The following is a 21,528-nucleotide window of genomic DNA, read 5'->3' as shown; positions in this document are numbered from 1 at the left end:
CACTGGGTGGGTCATATACTCACCCTCAGAGCTCTTATTGAGGAGGGACGAGCACGAGGACGGAGGATATATTGTTGTTTTGTGGGCTTCCGCAAAGCATTTGATACGGTACCATGTGCCAGGCTTATGAGGAGACTACAGGATATTGGTGTCCCTGAGGAGATGCAGTGGGGAGTATACAGTTTATATGAGTCAATGATAGGCAGAGTACGTGCCCCAGGGTGCTTGTTGGGCACGAAAATGGCACACTACCATAGTCATTTTCTACACCTCTCTTCGGACGGGTTTATTATACGCCATGCTTACATGGACACACACCTCTCACATGGTATTTGGAGTGCTATTGGACAGATTCGCACCTCTTCACACCGGCTAAGGATAGAGACAGGTCGATATGAGGATATATCACTAGAGGACCGCATATGCCAGCTTTGCCATCAGGCAGTGGAGTCGGAGGAACACTATATATGTCGTTGTTCTGTCTACTATGAGATCCGAGGGAGGTACCACTGCCTATTCCGTGAAGGCTTTGGACCTTTGCGTTGGATCATGGACTTTGAGGACCAAAGGTGCTTAGGGCTCTTCATACTTGAGCTTAGACGCCACAGAGAGAGCCTATTGAGGGATATGAGGGCAGTGGGACCAGAGCCGCCTAGACAGAGAGCCCTCACAGATTTTTTCAGAGCCAGCAATGTAACCCCACCAGCCTCTACTCCCCCATCTACAAGCCTACCTGGTAGACCACCCTCCAGAGGAGTCACCCTGGACAGAGCCATTGCCATCTGTAGAGCGAGACGCCCATGACCACGAGGATCGCGTCCACGACTCCCTCACCATCGGCAGATTCGAGCCATCATTGCCCGCCACCACCAGAGGAGTTTACCGGCGACGATTCAACGGCGGTTCAGCTTTCAGCTCTTAGCTCTCTTAGGATGTTACTATTTTCATTCTTTCTTTCAGATTTGTTATGATGAGACATCATCATCATCAATTGTACCTTGTTTTGGTCTCATGGGCCATTTCGGCCTTTAGGAGACGTTTAACATATATCTTTCTTTCTTTCTTTCTTTCTCTCTCTCTCTCTCTCTCTCTCTCTCTCTCTCTCTCTCTCTCACACACACACACACACACACACACACAAAACAATCTCTTTGAGTGCAAAGAAAGGGGGCGACCTCATTCACTTTGTTTGTGTGTGTGTGTGTGTGATTTAGTCATAAAAAGTCAATTCCCCCTCCTGTTGCCACTGGGGGAGGGGGGGGTTTGGGCTTGGGCTTGGGTGAGGAGGTGCTTTGGTGTGGTCGAGTCGGTAGCTTTGAAGTTGAGGGGGCCTATGTGTTGTGAAATTCACAAAACCTTTTTCTCAAAAAATCATAAAACTTGGAGCCTTGATATTTTGAAATATCGAGCTCTTGTTCTAGTGGTTGATGGAGGTGGCTTGTAACATGGAGGTACCAGGTTCGATCCTCGGCTAGACACCCGATAGTTACCTTGCCCTCGCTTTGTAGAGGATATGAGGGGTCCTCACATAGTACTTTGCTCCCTTCTAGTAGTCGCCAAATTAAAAAAAAAAGTTTTTGTTGAGAATTTACAGATTCATGAGCTAAAGTAAAACTAAAGATTTTTGCAGATGCACAAAATTAAATTTATTGGTAAAAATGAAATTGTTGCAATATCCCTAGTTTTTTGCAAGTTTTCTGTGAAAGCTAACACTATCGTGGGGATGGGCTGCCATTTTAGATGCCACTGGCCATAGCAAACGATGAATACGAGGAAGAAAGAACGTGGCACGATCGAGGCCGTAAGATTACAAAAGGTGAAACTGCAAGTCAAAGAAAAAGTGGAGTCTAATGCGGCGGCAATTAATCAGGAAAATTTCAAAATGTGTCAAAAATGTTGCTCCTAACAAATAATAATCAATAAGCACGGAGCCCCGACACTCATCATACATGTGTACTTTTACTGGGTTAAGAATGTGACCGCGGTAGAAAATGCCTGAGTAACTTGACCAGGGCTAAAAATGAGGTGGCAAGTTTGCGTGGCATGATGTTTACGTGGCAGCCATACTTCAGCTTATGACAAATAGTAGCTTGGCACGTCATTTCCCTCGTGGCAAACAGGCAGCCTCGTCATTGCCATTGAGGTCTTTGTCTCCGAGCAGCTTACCTCGTGCTTTGGGCTTTCTTCTTTTCCATCTTCCTGCGCAGAGCCAAGAAGAAGAAGAAGAAGAAAAGCTCGATTGCCATAGCGGACTGCCAAAGCTTCAGTTTTTGCCCTAGCTCTCGCTTGCGGTCCCTTTCATTTTGGCTCTTCTGTTTTTCCATCTCTTAGCCGTCTTTTCAACCCATGTACAGTTCACTGCTTACAAGTACACTATTCCCTGATCTACCTTCTTCGGCAGCTTGCCTACCGTTTCGACATATCTGATGCAAGACAAACTCTTTCGTCTCCCCTCGCACAGATTTGTTCAGGGTTACGTGCACCTTATGTAGGGGCCTTTAGTTTCAATTTTTACGGCAAGAGGCCTCGAATCGGCATTCTCACTGCTACACAGAGGATCAGTGTGCTGTATATTTTGAAGCAGGCGCACTCACAGAAGCGGGCACCTGAGCGGATCTGTGGAATTAGGTGGTTTTTTTGGGTCTCCCCTGTGTCCAGGTTCAGCAGGAAGCGGTGTCAGTGGATTTTATATTTCTAACTTTCAAGCTAGGTTAGGATTCTGTGAAAGCGCAGACATCTTTTACTTGCGGATTATCACTTACAAGGTTCCATTTTGGCTGCAAATTCTGTGCAAATTTTGGTTAGTTTGGTCTCCTTGGTCGCATTTTTGGCTGCCAATTTTTTTGCCTGTTGCACTTCAAGGCCACATCTCTCTCTGTAGACTGTCTCAATTTAGGGGTCTTTCGAAGTGGCTGCTTTGCAGCGGGCACTCACGACAGCTATTTTTTGCTTGGTCAGTCAGATGCTTGGTGTCATCGGTTTCCTGATACGAGAACTGCCTTGTTTTCTTAGGTTAGGGTTTTGTGATCTAGGCCAGGGTTTTCTGATACACGAACTGCCATGTTTTCTTGCCTCTTGCATAAATTCAGGCTGGTGATCTAGTTCCGGGTTATTTTGATACTGGTTCTGTTGTCTCTTGCCTAGTTTTGTGATCTAGGTCAGGGATTTCTGATACATGAACTGCCTAGTTTTCTTACCTTTTGCAGAGATTATGATTTTTGTGATCTTGATACATGTTTACAGGCATGTAGCATAAATTAGGGTTTGGTGATAGGATGATATCTGACTTATGTCGTGTGTTGTTGTGCTTGGCAGGTTTCTTGAGATGGTTTTTTGAACTGTAACCAAGATGGCAGCTTGGAAGGGAGCCATGGCAGGGGAAAAGTCAGGGCTGCCCACATTGGTTGAACGAATAATCCCGCACACACAGAGACGGGTTGAGAAGAGGATTGCTGCTGAGGAACCAAGCTTAGCCCTCACTCCAGGCATGGTTCAGCTGCAGGAGCAGGAGGAGGATGTGGATGTGAATCTGAGCGAGGTCTACTTCCTGATCATGCACTTCTTGTCTAGTGGCCCATGCAACAGAGCGACTGGCCAGCTTTGGAATGAGCTTCTGCAGCATAAGTTGTTACCAAGACGATACCATGCCTGGTTCTCACGAACAGGCTTGTCTAGCGGCGACGAGGACGATGATGGGATATCATTTCCACTGAGCTACATTCAAGTTGTAGAAAGGTAGGATAGATAGCATTAACATTAGCCCATCATCAGACACTGTGAACATAGTAGCAGTTTTTTGTAGATCACAACATGGGCATTTTGTAACTGAGGATGTTCTGAGAGACCTATTTTAGAAGACAGGAAGCCTGAGACGTTGGTGCTTCCATGTTTAACGTTGACCTTGAAGCTCTTTAAATGCTCATGGGCGTTTTGTGTAAAAGCCCTGTGTATAACGTAAAATGAGTATGCTAAGGCATGGTACAGAACAGTCCCTGCCCGTGTGATGGGACAGCAGTTTGGCAGGCAGGTTTGCCGTCCATTCCTGATGGGGGCAGCCAAGATGGGGCCATATGGACGTGCAAGGACTGTTCTGTACCCTGCCTGACTTGCAAGTGAAGCTTCAGACTGTCTCTTAATCCTTTTTGTTGACACCAACTTTGATGACTACTGTGCTGTGGATCACATTATCTTAGTTTATTTGGATGTTGATGTTGCACACTAGCAAAGATCTGCCCAAAGGCTGACATGTTTTCATATGATTTGATCTGTAGACATCCCAACATCGAAAAGAATCACCTGGTAAAACTTCTGCGGCAGCAGTTGATAGCTTCTAGGAGAGCTTCCGCAGCACTCCAGCCTCCCAATTCTAGAATTCCAACTGCAGCAGATGTTCCCACTGTCTTAGGACTCGGCTCATTTTCACTTTTGAATAGTGAGTACTATGTTATTTCTACTCTTGCCCTAGGTGTATCTAGTGTTCAAGTAAGGTACAACAGCTGTGGCAGTTTGCTGCTCAGAGGAGCCTTTTGATTCAAACACTAACATCGCTATTAGTGGTATACAGCTGAACCTACCAGAGGTAAAGAGAAGACTCCTCAGTTGCTGCTACAGCTTCGGTGGCCTCATTGGCAATCTAGTCAGGTTCGTGGATTAACCTTGAGAGAATTGGGCGGTGGCTTTTCAAGGCATCATCACTCACCATCCATCAGAGCTGCCAGTTATGCCATCGTAAAACCATCAGTTTTGGTTGACAAGATACAGATAATCAAAAAGTTCAGAGGCCATAGAAATGCTGTTTATTGTGGTAAAGATCTTGAAATCTTGTAATCAAAGCCTTTTCTTAAAGCAACTTTTACAATGTGGGCAGGGTCTGATGTGTGGACGCACCACACCCATTATTCCTCAAAGGTTCTAATTAATGCGTTTCGGTGTTGTGTCTATGTTTTGCAGCTATTTTTGACAGGACTGGGCAGCACATAATTACTGGTTCAGATGATCGGCTCGTAAAAATTTGGTCTACAGAAACAGGCTTTTGCCTTCGTAGCTGTCGTGGACATGAGGTTCCTTTCTGTTTACATGTGATTTAGTGACAATTTTTTTCTGAATATTTTATGATGTGGATTTTTTAGGTTTGGAGTTGTCAATTATAATTCTGCTGGGGTGTTTTCTCACCCATTGTTGTGGTGGTGTGGTGCACATGTAATGAATGCAGGGTGACATCACAGAGTTGTCTGTTAGCAGTGGCAATGCACTAGTAGCTTCTGCTTCAAATGATTGCACAATCCGTGTAGTAAGTTTATATCTTTGATTGTTTCTTGTTTAGGTGCTGATGAGATTGACCTACTTCGTGGTCCACATCTGTTTTGCTCATGTTCGTTTTCCCAATAGTTGTAATCACATTTTCTCATTGGGAGGGACCTTGTGCTTCTTGTGTTTGCCAGTGGCGTCTACCTGATGGAGTTCCAGTTTCAGTTTTGCGTGGCCACACTGGTGCTGTAACAGCTATTGCATTCAGCCCCAGGCAGAGTTGTGAGCACCATCTACTTTCGTAAGTCCTCTATCCATTTTATCTTTGGGTTAAGTTTTTAGAAGTGCCCAGCTCATGTCACCTTCATGGCTTTGCCAGAAGTAAAAGCTTGCCCCAATGTGATTTTTTTTGAGGGGCTAATGTCTTATGCTAAGAGTTTGCACTTAGGTCTTCGGATGATGGAACGTGCCGCATTTGGGATGCCCGAGACTCATCTGTAAAGTCCCGAGTATATATGCCAAATCCCGAAGCAAGCAACCCATGTAAGTAGTATTAGGCTTCTGTTTGCAAGTGTGAAACATTTCAGAGTGAAAATGTATGAGTTATTCCATAAATCACTATGGGATAGTATTTTGCAGTCTAATTGGTCTTCTTCCTTTTGGAAATTTCAGCAGCAAAATCAAATGTTGCTGCACAGCCTGTACAACAGGCGGGGCTTCAAATCTCTTGCTGTGCTTTTAATGCGGACGGCAGTATCTTTGTGACTGGCAGCTCAGACAGGGTAGCACGGGTAAAGTGTGCCGCTTTATTGTGTTCTCTTTACTTGGTGTCCAATGGTGGGGATACACTCTTGCCGGTCCGACCACTGCAACACCCCCCCCCCCCGCGGCCCCGCCCGGCGGCTGTCCTACGAGCGGGGGGTCTGGACTGGGAAGATTAATTGCCTGTCCGAGGCTTATTGGATACACTTAAATCCCTGCTTATATGATCCTGGGGGGTGGGTGGGTTTTGGTGGTGGCTTGGACTGTCATTCAAGACTCACTGGCAGTCACAATGGATCTCCCCTCATGGGTGTGCCGTTGTGTGAAACCTACTTTAGTAATTCATGCTGATAGCTTCCACACTCTTATTACCACCGTTGGGTTTCTTACCAGGTTTGGGATGCTAGGAAGTGGAATGATGAAATCACAGGAAAGCCAAACCATGAGTTGGATGTACTGAAGGGTCATGAAAATGCTGTAAACTATGTGCAATTCAGGTGACTTTCATTACTTTTGATATTGAATGGCAATCTAGCCTTTATGTCTTGCCGTCTTGACATCATCTGGTTGTTGTTGAAGAGTCTTCTTTTTCTTTGTGTATGAAGTGGTTGTGCAGGTCTGGTGAAACCTTATACCATTGAGAGTGCCAAAGAGGATCGTGCAACAAAATTCAAGAACTCATGGTTTGTATCTGTTGTTCTCTTACAAGCTGTTGTTGGTACACTGGCGTTTGTTTTTGTTTCACATTTCTATCTTTCCAAAAGTTTTAAGAGATTTCTTTTTCTAGGCTTACTCGTGATAGTATCGTAACTTGCTCCCGGGATGGTAGTGCGATCATTTGGATATATAAATCTCGCAGGAAAGATGTAAGTAACTTCTGTTGTTTGTATGATGTGAACTCTGTTGATGTTAAAAATCTCTATAAATTTTGTGCCTGTTACCAACACATGATTCTCACCTTTTTGTAGGCCAGATATGGCTGCTGGATAAAAGCCTATCACTTGCGGGTACCACCTCCACCTATGCCTCCTCATCCTCCAAGAGGTGGAGGACCTCGGCAAAGATTTTTGCCCACCCCACGAGGTGTCAACATGATTGTTTGGAGCTTGGATAACCGTTTTGTCCTTGCAGCAATAATGGGTAAGCATTGCCTTCATATATTCAGCTTTGCATGATGGTATTTTAGAGGTGTTATGAACACAGCTTTTAAATGACACCAAACATTGGAGAGCTGATATTTGTTTACCTAAGACATAGTTGTTCCACTTACCTTTTTATTTGTTTTTGGGTCTAAACACAGTTTTGAGGGATTTGTTATCAGCTTGTGAGAGCATGCTGGCCAGTTGCTGTGTTTGACAATACTGCAGATTGCAGGATATGTGTTTGGAATGCAGTTGATGGCAGCTTAGTCCACTCACTTACTGGCCATACTAAATCGGTTTGTACATAAGCGACATACCTTGTCAAAAATTTGTATCAGTAGTTGAAGAGATTTTTGTTTATGTGGTCGTATGGGGAGTGGCGAATGGCAAAGAGAAAGCTGATGTTCTGTCTTCCCAACATGCTGAGTGCCTCTGTGCCTTTGATTTGATTATTTGTTTTGTTTTTTGGGTTTATATTCCAGACGTTTGTGGTAGATGTACATCCCTTCATTCCAAGGATTGCTATGAGTGCTGGATACGACGGTCGAGTTATCATTTGGGATGTGAGTAAACTTTTCTTTCCTTTCTCCAAGTTTTTGAGGATAACACTACTTATCATAATGATAAAATGGCAGATATGGGAAGGGCGGCCAGTTCGCGTGTATGAAACTGGCGATTTTCAAATTGTTGATGGTAGTTTCTCTCCGTAAGATCTTCACGCCTTTGCCCACTGTTAATATAATGTCCGAATATTTTATCCAGTTGTCAAGAGCTGATTTAAAGATTTACCTCTTGTTTGACTTACTCACATCACTTCTTTTCCAGGGATGGAACCTCCCTTGTGGTGTCAGATGAGGTGGGACAAGTTTATCTGCTGACAACTGGTCAGGGACAATCCCAGAAGGATGCTAAGTATGACCAGGTATGCTCTCAAGGTAGTGTGCATCCATTGTTTGTGGTCTATGTCCTTAGGAAACAGCAATGTATGCATTGATGATGACAAATAGAAACTAGAATTAACTCGACCATTTGGCAGTTTTTCCTAGGAGACTTCCGTCCACTTGTTCGTGACTTTCAAGGCAATGTGTTGGATCAGGTGAGATAGTCATAGTAGCACATATAACATGCACGTTCCTAAAAGGTGATTTTGGGCGTGTTCGTGGATTCATCTTGGTATATATATATATATATAGTAGCACATAAGTTGGCCTTTTTACCCTGGTTATGTACTTGTTCTTAATCTGCTACTTGTGCAAATGCAGGAGACACAACTACCACCTCATCAGAGGAATATCCAAGATCTTCTCTGTGATGCAAGTAAGCAGCAATGTGAATTCTGGTGTTCTGTTTTATAGAGATTGCATAGATTCAAGTGAAGATTGCCTTAAGTATGCATTAAGTAATAGTTAGTATATGCATTTATTGAAGGCAATGTTACACACCATATAACATGCTTTGCAGTAATTGTGTTCATCAAATCGTCATTCAGATATGATCCCATACCAGGAGCCTTACCAGAGTATGTATCAGCAGCGGCGTCTCGGAGCTTTGGGCATAGACTGGCAACCTCTCCGTGTTGATCTTTCTGTTGGCATTGATGATATCAATTATGTTTCATTCGGAGACCATCCCCTTACTTTTCATCCCAACATTCAAGGATCCCCAGTCAACACTGCAGAGGATGGTGCAAGGAGATGGGTTGAGCAACCGCCTACAGATGCTGATGAGGAAATAGACTGGGAGCAAGATGTGACCAGGCTCAGTGATGATTCGGGATCAGATTACAGTGTCACTGAGGAGAGTTTAAGTCTCCTTGATGATGATGATGAAGGAACTGCAAGCTCCAGTGAAGGCATGGGGCATAGTCATGAGGAAGAAGGTGAAAGTGAAGAAGAAAGTGTACAGGAGATTCAGTTGCGTCGGTCAAACCGTAACAAACAGAGATCCGAGGTAGACCACCCCCCCCCCCCCCCCCCGCGCGCGCGGCCCCGTTTTCCTCTCAAGAAAGGATTTCTGATTTCTATTTTTTTTCAAATTAGAGCAAGGCAGTGAAGTGGTTAAGTTGTAAATTTATATGCTTGTGTTTTAACCTTTGTATTTCTTTCGAACAGGGAACACTTAGCAACTCTCTTGGAAGAAAAGTCAGGAAACTCCCTCCCGATTTTCAAACAGTTGATGAAAGGGTTGATGATGGGATGGAAAGAAGACACTCGAGGAAAAGGCAGGCTGCTTTGGAGTCGTCTATTGTGAGACCTGGCTCGCAACCACAGTCAGCCCGCCCCAAGAGGGTTGCTGCAAAGAATGCATTGCAGCTGTTTTCTCACATCAGTACAAACGAAGATGTAGATGAAGAAGAAGCATCATCCAGCCATCAGGAGACGAGTTCTTATAGCACTGAACAAGAGCCTGAATCCGAGGGGCCTCGTACAAGCCTGCCCTTAAGCAGTGATCAGAAGAATGATGAGGATATACACCAAACACAAGAGAAAGATGAAGTTATGGAAGCAGAAGGTAGGGAGGAAGTCTTTGAAAGCATTGGGAAAGAGGTTATGTTTCAAACAAATGAGAAAGAAGCTGTAGAAAACGATGAAAGGGAGGAAGACTTGGAGGATCAAGAGAATCCTGAGAAGGATGCCAGAGGTGAAGATCCTAGAAGCAATCTAAGGCAAGAAAGCCTTAGCATGTTTGAGAAACATGAGATCTTTCGGGATGATGAGAACGATGAAGATTTTGAAATGGTCGCAAAGGAGGATGCATTTGAAAAAGATATGTCAGCTGTTACTAGGCGGGATATGTCAGAGCCAGGCGAATTAAGCAGGCGACCGAGGTCCCAAAGACGACTGGTTTTGAAGCTGCGGAAAAATGAAATTGACATCATGGGGTCATTTAGCAAAGTGGAGTTAGAAGACACAGATTCTGCTGGGGAAAATATCACCTTGAAAGCAGACCAAATCACCACTTCAAGAGACCACACCAAGAGAAAAATGAGAAGGCTTACTGTCAAACCTCCCCAAGCTGCTCAGCATTTTCACGACAGTTTTGGTGGTCTATCAGACACGGCTGACAATGGGAATTACAGTGGATTACAAAATGCTGGTTTCATGACAACTGATAATGAAACAGCTAGGTTACCAGGAAATCATAGAAGGCATTTTATTTCGAAAAAGCGGAAGGATAAGGGCCAATCAGCTGTAGTGCAAATTTCGAAGTGGGCAAAAGGGGGACACGAAACTGCTACTGTAGAGCCAACTGGCTCAAGTCCGTCCAGTTTGAGCTGCAGCAATGATAGGTCAGCCAGCATTTGTGAAGGTTACCAGGATAGATCAGGGGGGGCTGCAGGGGGTTTGTATCCAGGTGTAGGATTGGAAATTTCAAGGCATGAGAGAGAGACTGATCGTGGAGGGATAAATAGGGCTGGAAATTCAGAAGCTTCACCTACACTTTTTGATCTTCCAAGAAGAGAGGTTGAACCTCCAGGAAAAAAGTTGGAGCCTAGGCTTCATTGGCCGTCGTCCCCTGAGTCTTCTGCCAGATTCAACCCTCTGAACACAAGATATTTAAATATTTATGAGGCCCGAGAAGAGGAGGTTTTGCAGAATGACAAGCTGAAGAGTAGGTCTAGCATATTTACCAAATCAAATCAGACGGACATCAACTCACAAATGAAAAATGCTGGAGGTAGGTGGTGGCACACATCAGATCACACCGATAGAATGGCTGTGGAAGAAGAACACCAGCAGGATGATGTTGGAAAAACCAGTAATAGTCCAAGAGGGGTGGGTTATGGAACAGAAAACAATGCTCGGATTAGGAACGGGAGGAGGACTTCTGTACATAACACCGCAGAGAAGGTGGATGAATATGATGACTCCCAGTTCTTGCAGATTAGTGAGGAAGGAGATTATAAGCATCATGTTTCAGAAAATCCTCTCAAAAGTACTGTGCATCCAAGAAGTACAAAGAGAATTTTTGTATTTAAAGGATTCGAAAGTAAGGAGAAAGAAGTTTACAGAGAGGATTCAAATGGTCCTGTGCAAGGATCTTCAGGAGAGAGGGGTGAGGCAGGGCAACATATAAGCGAAGGGCACAGTGAAAGTGATTTCATCCAGGACAATGCAAGTTGGAGTGAATCGGAGAGTGCAGCACATTACCTAAGGCATAAAAGGAGAACTCTGGGTGAGATAGAATCAACTAATAACAATACAGTTCAAAACTCTGGTGAGGATCCCATGGGAAAGAGGAGAGTACGGCACATGCGATCAGTGATGTCGGAGGGTGTTAGAGAGACCAGAGTGAAGGGAAACAGAGGGAGAAGGGCAGCTGTGAATAAGGAAAAGGAGGCTTTGGAAAACCAAGACAGCAGCAGAAGGCAGCGCACCTGGAGAAATGCCCCGTCTTGGCGTAACAACTATGAAGGTGAAGATTCAGAAGTACACGTCGATCATGCACCTAACAGATTGACCCAAAGTTTTGATGAGCTGCTTGCCACAAACTCCAATAGATCTAGAGGGACTGATTTGGGGAGGTCTGGGCAAGGGGGGGCATCTGTACCGCCGATGGAAAAAAAGGTGTTGAGAGTGTCAAGTCGAACAAGGAGAGAGATGACAAGGACATTGGATAGAGATCAACAAAGACAGGTGGAAACAATCACAATGATGCGGGACAAGGGTGTTCGAACAAGGAAGAGCTTAGCCTGGCTTTTGCTGTCAGAGGTTGAAGAAGGCACCCATTACATCCCTCAGTTTGGTGATGAGGTTGCCTACCTTAGGCAGGTAAAAATCATGTCTGTATTACAGTGCAGTGAGGAACAACTGGCATATTTTGATCACTAATGCTTGTTTGGTTTTGGTGTTTCCTAGGGACATGAAGAGTATCTAAACTCATACAAAATAGATGAGCCTGGCCCCTGGACAATATACGAGGACACTCTACGTGCTGTGGAGATCTGTCAAGTTGTGGACCTTGAGTACACCATACTTCCGGATTCCAGAGATACTTGCTGTAAATTTACTTTGGAATTTTCGGATCGCACATCACAGTTGCATGGAAAAACCTTCTGGTTAACTTTGCTAGAGTTAACAAACTTTCCAGACTTCATTGTAGAAAAAAGTAGGTATGATGCTTCCATAGAGAGGAGATGGACAAACAGGGATAGATGTAAAGTGTGGTGGAGGTCTCAAAATGGCCAAGGGGGTGAATGGTGGGAGGGGAGAGTTGTAGCTGTGAAACCAAAATCCTTTGATTTTCCCGAGAGCCCTTGGGATAGGTTCATGGTACAGTACAAATCCGACCCAAACAAGCCCTATTGTCACAGTCCTTGGGAGCTCTTTGATCCAAGTGATGCAAGATGGGAACCTCCACACATAAACCAGCATACAAGAGAACAATTGCTGTCGGTGCTCGAGTCTGCTGCTAATGAGCCAGAGGTAATATAGCCATTCAGTTTGCAAGCTTTACAATGTAAATATCTTGACCAGATAATAAGGTGTTTGCATGGCACATCTTCACGACCGCATGCAGGATGCTTATGGCTTACGCAGACTCAAGCAATCATCTTGTAGGTCAGATTTTATAAACAGGTATTATCCACAGCATCTCCTTAGTGCAGGCTCAGATGCATCATCTTTACAACGTCTATATATTGGGAGAAAGCTTGTCCACATAGCTGCATTAATGGAGAATTCTCGCATGATGCTTTTCTTGATAAGCTTAAGCGTATGTGGTTACCTTGGCAGGTTACCTCTTCCATTGACTTTGGATGTTCTCAAGCAACGCCTGGAGAAGGATTACTACCACTCAACTCGGGCTTTTTATTCCGATGTACAACTTCTAGCAACCAATGCCGAGAGATACTGTGGGATCCAGCACCCGATGTCGCAGGGATTGCAAGCATTTGCAAGAGACATGTTGAATGAAATTTCTTGTGAATCCTCATCTTAAATCCCTAGCTTTCACCCGCGGTAAGAGTGCAATGTAAAATCTTGTGTTTTTAGAGGACTTCAGAGCAGTAACACTCTTTCTGCTTGTGTCAACTTCAGAAGTTAATTGTACACTCTAAACTGATGTCAAGGTTAATGTAAATTCTTGTATTTTCTGTGTAGTAACACATCATGGTGTTTGTGCACAAAAAAGTGTCACCCCATGCCAATAGTAATCAGCCAATCGAGCATATGATCTATTCATTGATTGTATGAATAAAGTTCCCACTAGTACTTTCGTGGTGTACACCTGATTTTGGGAAACAGAATTCTGTGAAAGTTGAATTCACATTGTGGTCTGATTTTGGGAAAGTGAAGTTAAACTCACTTTGTGATCAAATCTACAGGAAACAAAGGGTTCATCTTGTCTCTGTTTTTTATATGGAACTTGGTTCCAGCACACAGTTTGGCAGATTTAGGTCTAGCAAATTGATTTGTTCCATCCAGTCCCTTTTCTAGGAGCCCTTTGTATATGTATATTGTAGACATGTAAAGCAAATGTTTATGTACATATACATTTTCATATACATATACATATACATATACTATATTCATGTACTATATACGTATATGTATATTACAAATGTATATGTACATAGAAATGGGTACACCCATGTGTAATCTGTACGTGTATATGTACATATACGTATGTGTATGCGTACGCATATGTACATGACTTAGAAGAAGCCAAGACCAAAAGATGCTATATAATGATCTGCGAGGAAAGTGGCTGCTGTCAAAACAACATGAAGAAGAAAACTATACCTTTGGGGGCCCAAAATTCTGCCCAAGCTGGCCACCATACTCGCCCCCAAACTCTCGTTTTAAAATTGAAAGAGAAATTCTAATGAAATGTATGATTTGAGTCTACCTAAGTATCCACAATTTAGTCTATGTGTGACTGTTGCAAGCTCTCGCCATGGATGGGTATAATCGGTGTCTTCGATGCCCCATGAACTTTGTCATGGTGTTTGAGCTAGTATTTATGTGTGCACAAAATACGTATGAAGGTTATTTCAATCACCAAGGTCGTGCAAGTCTGAATTTAGACATATATCTGTAATGGACGGTCTCAGCTCATCTATTGGAAGTAGTGATCGCGGTTGTGGGTAGCTCGCCATCAAGAGAGTGCCAATCACAATCCCCTTTGTTTCACCCACTCCTTCACTCTCTTTTTGTTGTGTGCTGTGTCTCAAGATCACAGTGTGACGGCATGGAACATAGTTTTCTCTTTTCATGTGATGTTGGACACAATGCACGATTCAGTAAAGTCGTCGATGTGAATCACATACATATTGGAGTCGTCTCTATCTGGCGAGCCATTTACTTTCTGGTGTTGCTCTGTGTCTTCGACAATCTCCTAATGCACTGAGATGTGTGTTGATGTTAAGACCACCCTGTGTACTACCTTCTTAGACTCTCTTTCACGTAACTAGGTCAAGGTCTTAGTACTAGCAGCTGTATGTATGTTTGAAAGTAGTTGAAACTATATCATCAAAGTACTTTGTTTATATCATTGACTGTTCTTGCATTATTATGAATGTTATTGTTGGGAGGGGTGTGGTTTATGCAATACTTCAATAATAATTACACATTGGTAGAATTGGAAAAGTATTTGCTCAATGCTCCACCTTCGTGGTGTTACTGTTGCGGGCGAGTGATGGATGTGCTCTATTTTGTAAGGCTTCCTACATGAGAAGTCATTGTGGTGAGCACCAGGGCACCCGGCAGTTCCCAAATTAGACATTCAATGGGACCATATGGTTAAGAGAAGGCTTATGTACACTTGACACTCTCCTAAGTAGGATTCATGCTTGTGTGGACTAGAGTATCACATTAGTGAGTGCTAGACAACAAATCGAGGACACTATTCTTGGGTTACAGAGCCCGTTTGAGGGTCTAGACATTCTTATATGACAGTGGGAGTTGATCAAAGTTCTTATTGGATCTAGTTGTAGTCTAATATGGTCCAAGTTGGATGATATGTTTGGTTGGTCATTTTGGACCAAGTAATGCGTTGGCCCGACATGGCCGATCTACATCGACGTCGACCTTGGACACTATATATAGACTAGTTTGGTAGCCTTTGTTCATCATCGAGTTCATTATGTTCAAGCACTCTCGTAAGCAAGACATCCTCCTCTAGAGTCTTGTCTAGATCACCATCAAAGCTCCTTACTTGGAGCGCATGGGTGGGGTGGACAATCATCAGTTTATAATCAAAGTTTGTAAGTAGTAATACTGTTTACTCTCCACTTCTTTTTGCAATTTAGTGCTTTTATAGTGAAAATCTTACTTCCGCCTATTAAATTTTCTTACATGGTATCAGAGCATAAGCTCTAGGCTAAGCTTGTTTTGGTAGTTCGCTATTTGAAGGTAGATTTGGGGAGATGGCCTAACTTGCAATTAATGCAACCACTCATGCTCGTCCACACCATCGTTTTGTAGCATTCATTGAGAACCCTTTGGGTACTAGACCAGTGGTCAAAGTTTGGTCAAAAAAAGAGGAGGTTTTGGAGCAGCAATCACCTAAATGGTGCACAACAGAAAGTTTAATGGAAGCTTGCATTCAGCTTGGGTATCAGATTTCATGGGAGAAATCCTCCTTTGTGTTAGAGGATGAGAGATGGATATTGATTAATGATCTTCTGAACAGGGTTTGACTATAAACTTATGTATAAACAGATGTAGGGCTTTGGTATTTTGATGTTAGAAGCTATGGATACTTTGATTCCAAAAAAAAAAACAAACATTACATATATTTTGTGTTCATCATAGTGATGTTGTTCATTAGTTCATGCACCTAGTTATATTAACAAGAAGTATCATTTTTGTATAGTATATAGCAATGATGTAGATTTCATGTCAAAAAAGTGTTATGTATGTTGATTTAGGGGTGTAAAAATAGGGTTATATATGTTAATTTAGGGGTGTCAAAAAGTGTTATATATGTTAATTTAGGGGTGTAATATCTTGAATTGATTTTTTTAATACTTTCTTTTGGAAGTGTATTTGATTCACATGTTTGGGATGTGTGTGCATTCTCAAATACAAATAATACATGGATATTACTTATTATAAATAGGACATGCATATTGCTTATTTGGACAAGATACATAGACTTCTTGTTTAGTTTTTTTTCTTGCTCGGTTTTTATCACTGGTTTTTAGGTAATCCTCTCACATAGTTGCATGGTCTTCTTGAGGAAATTCTAGCCTGAAAGATCGCTGTCCCCTCAGCGCAACGAATTCTGGGGTGCTAGCAGCAGAAGTAGCACTTCTTGCGCGGGGCAAGGTCCCTCACTCAAGGCCTCACCCACGTATATCCGGACAAGAGACTAATCCCTCGGTTCTTTCAAAACTGAACCCGAAAAAACTTCCCTCTCGCCCAGAAAGCATGGGCGATTCCTCTGATATTTTTACTCTAACGTAGTCAAGAGCCTTAACTAACTGAACTGATTTGACCGAACCTGTATTATATTGTTCTTGGAAGGATATATGATGTGTTATATAACCATAGATTTGATGGTAACTTTACGGGCATCTTGCTATAGATAATCTAAGGTCAAACACCCAATGACCAAAATTGAGCCCAACATTAAGAGCTAGGATTCAAAGAAGGCTAAAGAGTCCAAGAGTGTAGAAGACATGGTGAATGTTGTGATCAAAATATGATGTCTTATATAACCATAGATTTGATGGTAACTTTATGGGCATCTTGCTATAGATAATCTAAGGTCAAACACCCAAATTATGACCAAAACTGAGCCTAGCATTAAGAGCTAGGATTCAAAGAAGGCTAAAGAGTCCAAAAGTTTGGAAGACATGGTGGCAAATGCTGTGATCAAAGGACTCGAGGAGGTATTCAAGGTAACTACATCTGAAACTATCAATCTTCATTTGGCTCCTATGAGAAATGACGTGTTGTACTATTTGTAGACAGATAAAGGAAAAGACTTGCACTTGGATCATAGAGACCAACGCTTTTTTCCTCATTGAGAGGCACAACCGTTGATTCTTTTCCATAGAACAATTTTTATCCGGGATTTATTTAATCTATCGTACCATAACAGAATTGAGTCTCATTTTAGGGATCCATCAGTCCAGCCTAACCCCATCCAGTCCCGTGGGTTAGCCAACCGCCCAACCACTGTAGTGATGGGATCCATTTAAGAATTTGGTTAGGTTTTGTCTCGGGTACCAGGGAAAAGAGTTCCCAAGCTTCCTAGCCAGATATTCATGCAAACTTAAAACTAGTCACACCACTTACACACCCAATATGAAACTGCCTTTTTCACAGATTCAACTGTCTTTAAAACAATCTTTTAATGAAACTATAGTATCACTGATCGTAAACCTCCAAAATATCCTGTTGAATCCTAATTTCCAATTTTTCTTTCATCATCGGTGTACCTATGGCATCATTGGTAACTAGAACACTCACCACTTGTCCACTCAGGGGCCTTTTCGATACTTCCTAGCTCATAGTACCCGGCAATATATTCACTTATAAAAATCAAAATGGAATCTCTGTTGAAGATCAGCAAGATCAACCAACAGATCTATATAAAAGAGCCATGGACTCATCCCTTGAGGACCAGCAAGGTCAATCAACTAGATCCATGCCCGAATTCAGAAAACAACTCTTACTCCTTGTTTCAATATCTTCCACGACGCAAGTGTGGGTATCTTCGGCGACCTAGAGCCTGAGCACCGTATGGTCAGCACCCTCTAAGATCTTTCGTAGGTCACCTAGCGCTTCACTCATAGGACGCTTCCTTGGTCCCTCATCCACCGTACCGGAAGCTCACCATTTAAATCGAACCGAGGTTGGTCAAGACCTCGGCCGACGACCTTGCTATGCGAGACGTCCTCCATTGACTCTTCGTCAGCTGTTGCAACTTTATCAATTAGGTCTCATTCACAAGACGGTCAAAATGCTTCCCCAGCGTTCTTGACATAAAACAGTCATTTAAAAACAGGTCATAAATACAGTTTCTATAACGAAATCTTGTCTTTCCACATTGTTCCACATCAATCCACATTATTTAATCCACATCCATTTCATATGTATTCCCATTCTCATCCAATCACATCATTTTCATCGCATCACATCATTTTTATCGCATCACATCTTTCCTCATTTATCCTCACATCAGATCTCATCCACTCGCATCTACCCATATCCACATCTCATCACATCACATTCATTCACATCTCATCCATTCACATCACATCCATTCACATCACATCTCATTCATTCACATCTATTCCGTTTCACATCACACCACATCACATTCATTCACATCACATATCATCCATTCACATCTATCCCAATTTACATCACATCCATTTCACATCACATCTCATTCATTCACATCCCGATTTACATCACATCACATCTATCCACATCATATCTCATTCATACACATCTCATCTCATTCATCCACATCCATCCAATTGTTCACATGCACGACTACCCACATCTATCCATACATTCATATCTATCACTTCACATATATTCATGTCACATTACATCACATTATTTCACATACACATCCACATCCATTCTTTCACACACATCCACATCCATTCTTTCACATACACATCCACATCCATTCTTCACATACACTTTCACATCCATTCTTTTACATACATTCTTCACATACACATTCACATCCATTCTTTCGTATACATATCCACATCCATTCTTCACATACACATTCACATCCATTCTTTCGTATACATATCTACATCCATTCTTCACATCCATTCTTCACATACACATCCACATCCATTCTTCACATACACATCCACATCTATTCTTCACGTACACATTCACATCCATTCTTTTACATACATATCCACATCCATTCTTTACATACACATTCACATTCATTCTTCACATACACATCCACATCCATTCATTCACATACACATACACATCCACATTCATTCTTTCATATACACATCCATATCCACATCCATTCTTTCACATACACATACACATCCACATCCATTCTTTCACATACACATCTACATCCACATCCATTCTTTCACATACACATCCACATCCTCATTCACATCTATCTGTTTCACATGTCATCACATCTATTCACTCACGGACCGCTTCGTCCGCCCTCGCCCATCGTACCGGAAGCGCACCATTTTTCAACCATACGGAGGTTAGTCAAGACGACCTGGGCATGTTTTACTGCGTGAGCCGTCCTTTGAACACTCCCCGCTAGATGATTGCAATCGAACTTCCCTTAGAAAAACATATACCAATTGCTCCCTCCAGCATTCTGGCGGCATTTTGGCGTAAGACAGTCCTTAAAGAAAATAGGGTTTCTATGCAAGTTTTTAGTTTGATTTTCTTTTGAATACAAGAGTATTTCTTGAATCAGTATCCCCAAAACTCCTTGATCGGAATTCTGAATTTCATACCAGAATTCCTCGACTTCTATAACCGTGATCCACAGATCAATTCGAAGGGTCTTAAACTTTGTTTCAGATTTGGCAGGAGTTTTGAGTGTATTTTACTAAACTGGTCACACTTTCTTTCCTTGAAACTGATGAAAGAGTTTGGTCTTGATCATAGACTGATTCAAGGTTCGAATCGGATAAGATTTTTCTTGAACTATCTTTCTCGAAAAGGTTTGATAATTCAGTTACTATTTTACTGAATTTCTTTCTTTGAATATTCACTTAACTGATTTCTAAATTAGATATACGAATTCCAGCGAGGAATAAATTAATCATTTATTTGGTTCTTCTTACAATCCGTGTGAATATAAAACGCTAGAAATTTCTCTCTTAGAGTATTTAATTATTCATTTATCAAATACTCATAAAATTTAAACATAGAATTTAAGAGAATTCTAATTTTGATATAAAAATTCTTTATGCATCTATTTATGCATAAAAATCAACTTCAATGGGAATAACACTTTTATAAAAAAATCCTTTTATGCATCTATTTATGCATAAAATCAAATTTAATAGAAATAATACTTTTAAAATAAAAAGAATTTCTTTATGTATCTATTTATGCATAAAAATTAATTTTATAAGAATAACGCTTTTATATTAAAAAAATTCCTTTATGCATCTTTCTATGCATAAAAATTAAATTTAATAAGAATAACACTTTTATAATAAAAAGAATTTTTTAATGCATCTATTTATGTATAAAAATTAATTTTTATATGAATAATGCTTTTATAATTAAAAAATTTTCTTTATGCATCTTTCTATGCATAAAAATTAAATTAATAAGAATAACACTTTTATAATAAAAAATTTTTATTTATGCATCTTTCTATGCATAGAATCAAATTTAATGAGAATAACACTTTCATAACAAAATTTTTTTTCTTTATGCATCTTTCTATGTATAGAATCAAATTTAATAAGAATAACACTTTCATGATTAAAAAATCCTTTATGCATCTTTCTATGCATAGAAATCAAATTTAATAAGAATAACACTTTTGTAATAAAAAAATTCCTTTATGCATCTTTCTATGCATAAAAAAAATAAATTTAATAAGAATAACACTTTTGTAATAAAAAAATTTCTTTATGCATCTTTCTATGCATTTTTAATAAGAATAACACTTTTGTAATTAAAAAAATTCCTTTATGCATCTTTCTATGCATAGAAATCAATTTTAATAATTAATATCAGTGATATCCATGCATATTTATAGGTGAATATGTACATGGAGTAATTAAAATATTTCTTTTAGATGCAAAAATGGTGGGAATTACTCTTTTGGAATAACATAAAAACAAACTTTCTTTTTCACAAAATTCTGAAAAATTTTGCCATAACCTCCTTTGTATGGCTGACCATTTCTCATTTTTATCTTTCTTTATTTAACTTAATTAATCCAATTTAGAATTATAAAACTCTAATCTACATAGTTTTCTAAATTCAAGAGAGTAAACAATAAGAAGAGTTTAATTAAACACTTAGTTAATCTTTCTAGGATTAAGAAAGGTTGGAATGTAAAGAAGAGAAGGGGGTGGCTTTTTCATCAAAGGCATAGCGTTTGAATTTAATTCAAACATCTGCAAAACATAAAAATCAAGAAAACCATAGATTTTTCATTAAAAGTTCGTAAACAAGTAAGAAAATCAGCTTACATGGAGCTTGTAAGCTCTTCTTTGGCTTGAGGGATTGAGGGTTCTACTCTTGTTTGAAGCAAGAGTGGCCACCAATTCACTTTGGAGAGGATTAGGCCAAAAATAATTGAATTATTAAAAAATTCAATGTAGATGGCTCTCAGGACGACAGGAGTAGAGTAACAGTGCATAAACACCATTAAGCTTTTACAAAGAGGGAGGCTTCTATTTATAGGAAAAAGTGAGCCTCTAACCAAGCAAACTAATTCT

General features: G+C 41.1%; 1 protein-coding gene across 3 annotated transcripts; it reads left to right on the top strand.

Moving 5' to 3' along the window:
• The first annotated feature begins 2,169 nt into the window (after positions 1–2,169).
• On the top strand, positions 2,170–13,376 carry LOC147616252 (uncharacterized). Of its 3 annotated transcripts, none has more exons than XM_086777271.1 (24): positions 2,170–2,628; positions 3,316–3,735; positions 4,272–4,432; positions 4,565–4,804; positions 4,951–5,060; positions 5,213–5,290; positions 5,442–5,548; positions 5,696–5,790; positions 5,920–6,038; positions 6,403–6,506; positions 6,615–6,692; positions 6,797–6,875; positions 6,978–7,149; positions 7,377–7,447; positions 7,634–7,714; positions 7,787–7,857; positions 7,977–8,073; positions 8,188–8,247; positions 8,414–8,468; positions 8,641–9,101; positions 9,263–11,923; positions 12,011–12,577; positions 12,672–12,730; positions 12,887–13,376. In XM_086777271.1, exons 2-24 carry the CDS (start codon positions 3,350–3,352, stop codon positions 13,089–13,091), a joined length of 6,117 nt encoding a protein of 2,038 aa, XP_086633397.1. In that variant the 5' UTR covers positions 2,170–2,628; positions 3,316–3,349; the 3' UTR covers positions 13,092–13,376. The 3 variants fall into 3 exon arrangements, with proteins under 3 accessions (XP_086633397.1, XP_086633398.1, XP_086633399.1); XM_086777272.1 differs by having other exon boundaries at positions 2,177–2,710; positions 5,923–6,038; XM_086777273.1 differs by having other exon boundaries at positions 2,247–2,628; positions 4,555–4,804.
• Positions 13,377–21,528: the final 8,152 nt, after the last annotated feature.

This window comes from Cibotium barometz, chromosome 38, assembly GCF_041138505.1.
Source record: "Cibotium barometz isolate CiBa-2024 chromosome 38, ASM4113850v1, whole genome shotgun sequence".
NCBI lineage: Eukaryota > Viridiplantae > Streptophyta > Polypodiopsida > Cyatheales > Cibotiaceae > Cibotium > Cibotium barometz.
This window is presented reverse-complemented; position numbering and strand designations above follow the sequence as displayed.

What these genes read in the sequence shown, in the direction of transcription:
- LOC147616252 (XM_086777271.1), top strand. Translation starts at nt 3,350, where the DNA reads ATGGCAGCTTGGAAGGGAGCCATGGCAGGGGAAAAGTCAGGGCTGCCC. An exon ending in TGTGAGCACCATCTACTTTC is followed by an intron (nt 5,549 to 5,695) that starts GTAAGTCCTCTA and finishes GTTTGCACTTAG; the next exon opens with GTCTTCGGATGATGGAACGT. An exon ending in AAGGCAATGTGTTGGATCAG is followed by an intron (nt 8,248 to 8,413) that starts GTGAGATAGTCA and finishes GTGCAAATGCAG; the next exon opens with GAGACACAACTACCACCTCA.